At 32.2% G+C, this 12,039-nt stretch overlaps 1 protein-coding gene and 1 long non-coding RNA gene across 2 annotated transcripts in view; both read right to left on the reverse strand.

The window, feature by feature from the left end:
• Window positions 1-582: 582 nt before the first annotated feature.
• Window positions 583-2,905, reverse strand: LOC106468228 (interleukin enhancer-binding factor 3-like; the record flags this gene model as incomplete). The annotated part of the gene is made up of 3 exons (XM_022396563.1): window positions 2,748-2,905; window positions 1,301-1,372; window positions 583-766 (listed from the first exon to the last, which is right to left on the reverse strand). Coding segments are annotated over exons 1-3 (369 nt in total), but the record flags the coding sequence as incomplete, so codon positions are not given.
• Window positions 2,906-8,270: 5,365 nt separating this feature from the next.
• LOC111087972 overlaps window positions 8,271-12,039 on the reverse strand; it is a 5,424-nt gene continuing 1,655 nt past the window's right edge. The window contains exons 2-3 of the long non-coding RNA XR_002612593.1: window positions 10,204-10,312; window positions 8,271-8,331 (exon numbers count right to left, since the gene is read on the reverse strand). This is a non-coding gene — a long non-coding RNA (uncharacterized LOC111087972). The remainder of the gene's footprint in view (window positions 8,332-10,203; window positions 10,313-12,039) is intronic.

Consider the following 12,039-nt stretch of genomic DNA (forward strand, 5'->3'; position numbering starts at 1 on the left):
AATGTGTTACAATTATCACAACTAATCTGATTACACATAAATAGATTGAATGTGTTACAATTATCACATCTAATCTGATAATAAATGTAAGAGCATAACTGGCAAGCAAATCATTCCATATCAAAAAATATCAAAACATCAGAGGATAGATTATATTATAGAATCTAGTACAAGTTAGAAAACTATAAATACAAGGAAGGGAAAAATAAGATCCTTCATGTGATTGTAGTTACATTTCAAATGACTTTAAAATTACATCAGTGATAATACTTATATCAAGGATAAACAAAGTTTAATTGTAAGGAGTTATACAGTTTAAATACATACTTTTGGGAATAATATGAGAAAAACACCAACTAAAACAAATATCAACTATAATTTCACAACAGTGTATCAGTCGATCATCAATTCATCAGGAAAACAAGTAAAAATACCCATAATGAAGGTTGCCCTCTACTTCTGAGAAAAAGAATTTAGGCCCAATATTAAATAAAATAAGAAAACACAAACTATGTTTTAACTACAATGACTATATCAAACAAAATATTCAATAACTTAGTGTTAAAATATTTTAATGCTTACCTTAAGCTGTTTTGGTAAGTTATCTGCCACACTCTCTAGAAGAGACTGAGTGGGTTTTTCATTACACATCACAACTAACTGCACATTCAAGTCTCCAGTTAATATAAGACCTTTAGCAAGCACTCCAATTCTCATTACTCCCTTCAATACTCGAGAACACTGGGTTTTTTCCTTTACATCTTTGCTGTAGTAAAAATTATAATAACAGCTTAGAACTGGTGGTTTCAACATTTACCACCTCTGTGTATTTTAGTAGTTTTTAAGATATATTCTGACATATTATTATTGTAGACACTGTGTTTACACATCTTCTAGTTGGATAAGCTTTTACTCAAATTTCACAGATTTTCTTTTAAAAAACATTATTTTTGCTTTAACATCAAAAGAAACTCTACGGCAAATGTTAATTAAAAACATTAAACTGAAATAACTAACTTGATTTGCTAACAAAACAAGATAAACAGTTGGGACATACACTTTAACATTTTTTTCTATGCTTTAATAATACATAAATATATCAATGAAAAAACTTCTATTGTTGCTTTTTTAGAATTGCAATATGATCACAAAATATGAAATTAGTTCTTTCAGATAAATAATAATAAAACTTTTCTATAAAAAGAATAAAAGCACTGTAAAGATAAACTCAACAAAATTTTTGTATATTCAAACTATTATTTCGATAGAGAAAAAATAAGAAATTTGTTTAACTTCACACCTATCTTCTGTGGTTTTGTTTGATGATTGAGGACTAACGTCTTGAGGACTGACATCTTGCTTAGGTCCATCGCTAAAAAAAAAGACAATAAAAAATTAATAAATTTCTACTTATCCTAGCCTTTGATTTGTTTTTCAGAACAAAAATCTGGTACACTTAATTATTACTTGTTCTTACAAAACTATCAGATATTACTGTACACATACTTAGTTTGACTGAGAAGTCTCGTTGTAAAGTGCGTGTCAGTTCTAGGTTCTTTTTAAAGTCATATTGACAAAGTAAATTACACAACTAACACAGAAAACCTATCAAATGGTATTTTGTAATAGGTTAAAAGCAATTCAGTATATATTAAAGGTGTGTGGCAATACAGCGACAGGATACGAGTATTATATTGAGAAGCCGTGATATGATTTTATTGAAACATCGTCTAATACGATACGATTTATGAATGGTCACGAAATTTGGCAAGCTTTCACTAAACATTATAAGTTTTTTCTACAAAAAAAAACAACAAACAAACAAAAAAAAAAAAACAGAATTTCTAATAAAGTATTTTTGCTAAAATTTAATGATTCAATAAAGGAAGATGAGCATTGAGTACCACATGTTGTATTCATTTCTTTTATCAAAAATGTTACATGCAAAGTAACATAACAAATTAACAATAATCAAATAGACATATATTAACTTTCATTTTACTTCTCTTGCCAGCTGCCATTTAGTTGATCAAACCTGAGAATTTGAAAAACCACTGTAAAGTGTTAAGTACTTAAATAAGACAATGTTAGTAATATAGATAATAAATTACAGACAGGACTGTCAAACTTTGTAACAAAACATTGGTAAAACTTCTGTATCTAGATACGTATCGTATCACGACATCAACATCTAAATACGTATTGTATCGACTACTATGATGAGATACCCACCACCTAGTGTGTGTGCGTATAAACTATTTCTTCCAAATTAATGCCTTTAAAACCTTTTTAAATCATACTATTTACTAAAGTTATGAAAATATGTTGTGGGAATTATGTACAATATATTTATATAAAAGTTATTTTTCATCAATTCAATGTAATACTTTTACTAAAAACTTTGACAAATATCTGAAATAAAACGTTTTAAACACACACACAAAATAATGAAATTTTAACACCAAAAGTATCTCTCAATCCATGCAATAGTCACAAACTGAAACTAATCAGAGAACAAGTTTAGAACCAAATGGTCACAAGGCAACAAAAGAGGATAGCTCTTGTAACCACAATCTGTTATACAATTTGTATTACAAAAACACAGATAATACTATTATACATTGAAGTGCTGATCTGGACACGTCCCTCTGAAGGCTGAATAATCGTTGCTACTTTCACAAAAATGGTTCTTTTAAATTCACAACAACGTAAACTCTGTCTACAACAGAAACACTTTATGTACATACCTTTCCCTCAGGAAGTCTGAGACCATCTTTAATGCTTTCTCTGTAGTTGTAACAGCTTTCTGCACTGCATTCAGCTCTTCTTCCTTCGGGTATATGCTTGCATGCTTAGCCATAACGTGTTTGTCGACTGAGGTAACTGAACGTTTAGGAGCGGGCTGGAAATTTATATTAAAAATATTAAGTGCAAACTGTTAAGAAAATAAGCTTCTATTATGCTAGTATTAGAAAAAACCTCATTACATGCAATATTGAACTTGTTTTCTGCAGTTTTAAATTCTTTTATGAAACTTGAGCATAACTATTTTGTAGAAATTAGATCCAATATTATTAACTCTTTCAGCACGGGCTTGGTCCTTGGGACCGACCTCGTAACCATTTTGTACTTGTTATAGTTTTCATGCTATATTTTTTAAATTAGTAAACGAATATTTACGAAATTTGGCAGATTATCAGTAAACAATGCTTCCATATGCAAGATAACAAATTCTTTTATTAAGTCTTAAGGTTTGTAAAACAATATTTTTCTGGTGTCTTTTTTTTCTTTTCACATGTTGCCTATCCATCATACAAAATAATTTTCATTTTAAGATTAAAAATATTTTTATGCATCAGAAAATTTTCAAATTCCACAAACAAAATCTTTATAATGTCCAGATAGTTACCAAATGTTTCTTAAGAACAACTTTACATTTTATCTGTTATTTTGAATAATTAATCTCTGTACGGGTTCAGTAGATTTGACCAATTTGGTAACCACCATAACAAATTAGGAAATAAATCCAACTTATTCCTCCTTTCATTCTAGAATGAACACAAATTATAACATGAAAACATGTTTAGATGAAATAGCTTAAATCTCATAACATTATACATTTATTTATATTTATCATTTTTATTATATTGACCTTTCGGCCCTGCCTAGCTAACAATACAGAAGTTACAATGACGCAGCTCATGTGCACTCATGTTACCGTATCAAATAACATAAAACTGACCATTATCTTGGCTGTGTTTTAGTAGACTAATATTTTGTAAAATACAGTCCCATTTCAATTATTATACATTATATATATGTATACAGATTATTGCTATTTTGAAATAAGTTCTTAAACTTACTTTTCTTTAAACATGAACTGTAAATAAAGAAGTAAAGCAAACAATTATCTCTTCTAGTTATGACCTTTGTACTCAGTTGCTGCTTGACATAGGTTGCTAAGCCTTTAAATATTTTGCACATGGAGGATATGAAACAATTATTGTTTTTAGGTTTTATATGTACATTTGAATAACTAAAAAATAATAAATTAAAACATTAATACCATAGAACTCCACTATAATTTATCAAGCTTAGTAACTAAGATGTATTTTTGTCTAAAAAAAAAATGAAATTTCAAGCAGAATAAAGACACACACTATCTCCTCAAAATATTGGTTCAAAAGAAAGAAATGGTGTCCAAGCCCATTAAAATGGCTGAGAAAGCTACTAGGAAGACATTCTGAGCTTTCAATTGGTTATTCTTGTCATATATATAGAAGTGTATGTAATGGAACGTTTCTAAAAATGCAAAGAGGTGGGTGGGGTGCCACTGTGTTTGTTTTTTTACATGAGCAATATCTTACCAAACTGAAAAGAGGCTCTTATTTTATAATCTAGCTTGTCAATATCAGTAATTTGAGTTTCTAATTCGTACGAAACTATAGACTTAACAAACATCTAATTTGAACCAGTGCTGCACTCAACATACCACGTGACACACAAAAATCGATGTTTATCTGTTTTTTAATATTTATTTTTAAATTAAGAAATTGGGTAACATATAGTAGAATTTATGTCAGTAAGTTTGGTATCAAACTGTAGATTATAATTCAGATTTTAGGAAAATAGTAGTTCAATAAAATTTTGAATGCGAAGTCAACAAACACGACGACATGGTCTTCAACCCGTGACCTGTTTGGAAAGGGTTAATTAGGCCATAATATGGTGCACTTGCAATGCAAGCTTACTGTACATATTATAGCATAAGATAGATGTACATAAACAAAGAGATTTTCTTTTTTATTTAGAAACATGATTACTGTTCAGTATAATGCATTTCTTAACTACATGCAAATGTTTTATTTCATTTATATGGATAATGTGCAAAATAGAAACTACAGTACGACCTTGACATTAAGGGCACCATTTCGACTGCATCCATATGCCCTCTATAGCAAGGTGCCCTTAATATAAAAATAGCCATACAAAGCTGGATTCCATATTGACGGTACTAAATTTCTGAATTTTAAGACCCTCATTTTGTTTAGTGCATGCAAGACACGGGTGTTTATCCATGTCGTCATTACACGGAGCATTGTCAACAGGAGTTCTTAGGGAGTGGATTAGCTGTGACCTTTTTCATTATTACTGATCACAAAGTCTCAAAGTACTTCTCTTCAGAGTTTGAACTGCTAAACATTTCACATTTATTTTCTGTGTATATTTTACTGTCAATGAAGACACAAGACATGGAGATTGGGATGTATGATGTGGGACTGAGGTTGACAAAGAAAGAGGGAGAAAGTAGAAGAGGGACAGGTAGTGATAGGAAACCAAGACTGAGCTGGCCAATAGGGAGCAATCAGGAGGACCTGACAAGGAGTGGAGTGGACAAGAGAAATCACCTAATGAAGTAATCGGATGGGAGGGTACACAAAGATATTTGTTTGACTAATCCTGGCTGAAGGCATCAATCGCCAAAGTCAGTGGATGTGGTACAGGTGACCAAAAGGGGGGAAGCTTGTATTGTGGCCAGTTGTAAATGCATCCAATTGTGGAAAAACCCCACTGATGACAAAGATTTCTGAAAACAAGTGGATCTAATGCTCACTCCATTGGATATATTTCATCGGAATGCAAAAGACAATCCACAACGAGATTGAAACCATGGCATGTGACATGCGATAAGGTGAATGTGATGTGCATGGGCCCAGTATAATACATCAAACATCCAAAAACATATATCTCTGGACCGGGTTCCACCTTGGTGGTTGATATGTACCACCACAATAGAATTGTCCGAATGAACCATCACCAGACAATGATGGGCGAGAAGAAGGAAGTGATGTAACACATGATGTACTGCTAGAAGTTCGAGAACATTGATATGCAAGATTGCTTTGTCTACAGACCAATGGCCCAAAGCTTCTTGGTGATTGATCCATGCTACCAACCCTGATGGGATATGTCTATGAAAAAGTTTAAATCCGTACGTGGGGGAGGAAGCAACACACCTGCCGACATATATGCTTTGTCCAGCCACCAATACAAATTTTCTTGTAGGGAAGTAGTAAGGGAAATGGGGTGGAAAGAGGATCCCAAGTAAGGTTCCATTGTTTGTGAGGCACCCACTAAAGGGATCTCATATAGGCACAACCGAGAGGAACCAATGCAGTCATGGAGGACCACATTCCCAAGAGCAATAGAACCTGTGACTGAGCCGAGAGGGCGTGGTGAACCAAAAGTTCTATAGAACGAAGAAGTGAGGGAGAAGGCAGAGCGCAACTGATATTTGTTTCGAAGAAGAAGACCCCCAAATGGACTACATATTGAGTGGGTCGAAGAAAGGACTTCTCCAATTTAATCAACCAGCCCACCTGAACTGCCACAGAAAGGAGCTGGTGAGTATGAGTGGCCAGTTCCTGTTCAGAATGAGGCAATCATCCATTTAATAATGAAATTGCATCCCCAAAGCATGGAGATGATGTGCATGGACTATGCAACAAAACAAATAAAGAGCTGTGGCAATTTTGAAGGGGGTATGTCCAAAATTGGTAAACCACCCTGAGATGGACAAATCAAAAGTAAAGTTGAGACCGATGTGCTATCGGGATGTGGAGGTAAGCAGACATCCATCTTCATCATCCACAACCCTGGAGAAAATGACCATCTTAGGGTGAGGAATGAATCCATGGTGAACTTGGTGAGTACAATGAAGTGGTTTAGGTGAAATAAATCAATGACTGGCTGCCAATTCCTGGTTTTCTTGGAGACAACAAAAAGACAGGAATAAAAAACCCAGAAGGATGGCATACCAGTTCGATTGCCTGCTACAAAAGCAACTCTCGAACCACCCCTGACGGATGCTGACAAGTCACAGGATCTCAAGAGGAGGGAAGGAAATGGGGCAAGAAGAAATGGGAGGTGGGGAATGAAACTGGATAACAAATCCATAATAGTCGAGCTCCCACCAGACCTGAACCCACAGGGTAGTCACCAGTACTGTTGGCGATAGAAATAGGTAAGAGTTGGGAGGATGAAGGATGGGAAACGAGAATAAGAGTTAGGAGGTAGGGAGTTTCTAATTTATATGAAACTATAGACTTGGCATTTTGACTTCACTAACATCTAATTTGAACCAGTGCTGCATTCAACATACCACGTGATACAAAAAAATTGATGTTTATCTGCATTTGTTTTATATTTGCTTTTAAATTAAGAAACTGAGTAACATATAGTACTAAAATTTGAATTATAATCTACAGTTTGATACCAAACTTATTAACATAAGTTCATGAAACAGTAGTTCAATAAAATTTTGATTGCGAGTCAACAAACAAGATGACATGGCCTTTCACCTGTGGCCCATATCGAAATGGTTAAGAGATGACATATGATGATTTATGAGACACACGTTGGAATTTAGTAATTCCAACAGGATGGGGGGAGCGGAATGATTGTGGCATGCATAAAGAAAAAGTTTGCATATAGAAGGCAGCACTGAATGAGAATAGCTAATCTTGTGAGTAGAGATAAGTATCGTATCAGAAGATAAATGGCAGCTTTATCGAGTACTAGTATAGAGAATGAGACTAAATACACTGTTCATAATCTGGAATATCAAGGTGTCCATTATTGCAAGATTTATTTTGGTTACAAATAGTAGAAAAAAAGAGACTGTAAAGGTCTGCCCTTAATGATGCTGTGCCCGTTAACCGAGGTTCTACTGTAGTAGTTATGGTGGTGCAACAGTAAATTATTCAAACCAGTACTATGAAAGTCTCAAACTTTCAATCAGTAATGAGTTACAAACCTTCTAAGTTAAAGTCTACCCTTCATTATAGACCTCATCCTTTATATAATGAAATATGAGTAATAACCATAAATATAATAACTACTTGGTTTCTTTTTCAGCTTTATTGTGATATTACTTGAAATACTCATTGCAAAATGTAAATAAACTCCTACAAAAAAGGAGAGAAAGAGAGAATACAATACGACTCCAGCACTCTTCTGTGTAACACTATGACTGGGCATTTTAAGCATACATACACACACGGTGATACATGCATTATTCCTCACATTTATTATTATTGTATGTCAATAATCTGTGTACAACCAAACTTAATAAAAAATAACCTGAACTGAAATAATGTGATTTCCAGGATGTAGATTTAAGTTACTTGTTCTTGGTACAACAACAAAACAAATATTTGCTTGCACTGAACAGTATGAAGTTTAATGATAATCAAAAAAACCTAACTTACTTGAACTTCTGGACTACTTAACAGATATTTGTTGACAAATACCATTGAAATAGAAGTTACCCTAGCAAAAAAAAAAAAGAATAGTGGAAACAATGACATAAACAATTGATTCAAACAGAAATCTTGCAATCGCAAGTTAAAAAAAGAAAATTGATTTTTATGCATCCATGGAGTCTGCTAAGCATAACCTACTAAAGTCTGAAGAAGTGACCTGATTCTGATTAAAATATACGTATAGTTTTTCCAACTGAATTTTGAAACCTTTGAATATATAGGGCACTGGTTTAAAGATAACATTGAAAGCCTTGTGTTCCTGTCCCAGTCAGAACAGATTGTTTTTCTCCAATTTCTTTCATTAAAATATTTTAACATTTCTTTATAAACCAAAATTTGCATCCAGTTGGTGATCACTTGTCTTAGCCTTTGTTCATCAGCATTTGCAAGTAAATATTTTAAGACTTTTATCTTTTAAATCTTTCATTTTTCAGAAGACATATTAATACAATGACATTTAATTTTCCTGAAAAAATTATTCATTTCTGATTTTAAAAACTGTCAATAATCTTAAACAATGCCTATTGAAATATATGCAAAAAAGAGTCTCTTGAAAAATAAAATAACTATTGAAATATAATGTTTTTAAAGGTTATAGAAGTAGCATCACTTTGGGCATCTATAGCAGTTTATGTTTGCCATACAAGATTTTGATCATTGTTAAATTCCTTTGTTGTTAACAATGTTACAACAGGATTAAAAGTCCCCACATGTAAAACTAGTGTCCTGCTACATACAGTACTTGGCTATGATGAAGTACTTCCAAAGTTGGGAGGTTAGTAGAATTTGCCAATTGATTAATCGTAGGGCTCATTAACTGATTACATTCAACCAAATGATTATTCACATGAGATAGCTAGAAAAAAAACAAAGATAAGGTTTCAATACCTGCAGATCACAGATAGCCAATTCTGTAGCTTTGTGCTTTATGATAAGCACACATAATGGCAATATTTTGGTTACTTGAATAATTGGAAATAGTAATAATTAGAATTCTAATTTTAATCAATTGATTCTTGAGCCACAACACTAATCAATTAACCTGAACAAACCTGAATCAATCAACAATAATAATGAAAAACCACAATGGCAATATTTAAATTACTGGATAGTTGGAATAGCTGGAAATACTAATTTAGATTAAGTATTTTCATGACATTAATAAATCTAATCATACTTTAAATTAATTGATTATTTTTCTTGACACCAATTGGTATAATCAATGCCCATAGACAATCCGTTATATTGGTTAATCAAGTTAATTACCCAAATCTAATTACTACCATTCTTATGTTGAATGTGTAGATTTCTGGAACTCACACCAAGTTTTGGGACCTATGCAAGATTGAAATACTAGAAAAAATAAGGAAACCCAGTCACCGATAACAAAGTACAATATACTAGCAAAAGTATAAGTACCATTTAAAAAGTGTGTGCAGGTAAGATAAATGTGAATAAAACAAAAGTTCTACTGGTAAAATTGACAACTCACTAAGTTTCACTAAACTTAAAATGCTCTGTATTCACTCCAATTTTGTGCAACTCTATTTGTGCTGATATTAATAAATGTACTATAATTATGTTCAAAATAACATTATTACATCTTTCATTAGCATATCTAGCTATTTCACTTTAACAGCTATGATTTTGATCCTCAAGGGTATAGTTTATAGATAGACTACAGAGCAAACTTGACAGAAAATAAATTTATTTCTAAACTGTTCTCCTTGTCTTATGATTAAAGATATTAAATAATACAACAGTAATGTAAGATTTTAATGTTGCACATCTTAAAGACTAGTGAAAACAACAATTTAAAATGAAAGGTCTAAAAACTCAAGGAAATTCAATGAGAACCAAACGGACATATTTAACTTACCAATAAGCAGAAACAACAGCTGCTATATGAATATATTTTGTAATCAGCCTCTGAGGCTGTTCTTCGGTAACTTCCATTTTCAACATGTGGTATTTGGACATTTGAATCACTAGAGAAATTAAAAATTTATATGATCATTTTACAGCTATTAACTGGCCACACTAATTTTATGATTACAACAAAGATAAATTATTAACACACATCAACTCATTGGGTTAAACATTCCTATAGTATTAACACACATCAACTCATTGGGTTAAACATTCCTATAGTATTAACACACATCAACTTGTTGGGTTAAATGCTCCTATAGTATTAACACACATGAACTTGTTGGGTTAAACGTTCCTATAGTATTAATTAAGAATTAACTTATTCAGATACATGCCAATCTAAACTCATTTCAGCATGTTTATGTTTTCTTAAAACCTGTAAACCAAAATGATAAACAGTACTTTAAATGTAATAGGATGAGAAACCTGTAGAATCAATAGCCATTTAGTCCAAAAGCAAAGGTTTTCTACAAACCTACATACACAATTCATCTTTTTCAATATGACCAACCACTTCATGAAAAGCATCAAACTCCTTTTCATAATCACACCCATATTCCATTAAATTTTGACTTCTACAAACAAAAAAGGTTTCTAACAAATCTCTGCTGTCATCATGTCTAATTAAACCAACCCTAGTCTACAAGTATTTTTCACTTAATAATAAAATTTATCGCTGGGTTTTTTTTCCTTTGCTATTGCTTTATGAAGATTACCACTTATATAAAAAACTCCACATTACAAAGTAAGAAGCTTAAAATCGTAAACTTTCAATCAAGGTTCTACTGCCAGTTTTTGAGTATTTATTTTCAGCTAAAATTATCTTAGTTTCCCCTTTGCTAAACCCTTTCTATGTGGTTATTACTGACTTTAAGAGTAGCCAAAACAAAATAAACCAGGTATATTTTTCTTTTGAAGATATACAAAAACTGTTTTCAGCTCTGACTAGTTTTGTAGCCACTTTTAAATTTAGATCTTTCTAGAAACTTAAAAACTGTAATGTTCTTCACAAAACAAAACCAATCTTTTAAAGTTTCTGACTCCAATTACTTGACTTTGAACTTTGTAAAGTTTTTAATTAAATGCCAATTCAAGGCTTTAAACAGTTTTAAAGAAAAGCAACTCTTAGTAAAAAATATTTGCCACAACTAGCCTTAACTGCAATAACTTGGAATGAAGGCACTATAAACAGATTTTTAATCCATTGACTGCAAACACAAGTTTTTTGCTGTTCCTGGAGGTCACTCTAACTGTAATTTTTCTGCTGCTTTTTGTATAAATGGATGTCCCTATAGTATCCTTTATACTATAAAGCATCTTTAATCTAGATAAGATAACCTGGTTTCAGCAATATATAAAATACATTTCTGTGATGTCAAGACCATCACAGATTTTGATGTGAAGAACATTACAGGTTGTAACACATGAAGAGCATTAATGATTCTGACATGTGAAGAACATTATAGCTTGTGACACATGAAGTACATTATAGGTTATGATGTGGAAAAAACATTACAGGTTATGATGTGAAAAAACATTACAGGTTGTGAAATGTGAAGAATATTACGGGTTCTGATGTATGAAGAACATTACAATTTACAGGTTCTGACACATGAAGAACATTATAGCTTGTGACACATGAGGTACATTACAGGTTATGATGTGGAAAAAACATTACAGGTTATGATGTGAAAAAACATTACAGGCTGTGAAATGTGAAGAATATTATGGGTTCTGACGTATGAAGAACATTACAATTTACAGGTTCTGACACATGAAGAAT

Source organism: Limulus polyphemus, unplaced genomic scaffold (assembly GCF_000517525.1).
Source record: "Limulus polyphemus unplaced genomic scaffold, Limulus_polyphemus-2.1.2 Scaffold2924, whole genome shotgun sequence".
In the NCBI taxonomy this organism is placed as follows: domain Eukaryota; kingdom Metazoa; phylum Arthropoda; class Merostomata; order Xiphosura; family Limulidae; genus Limulus; species Limulus polyphemus.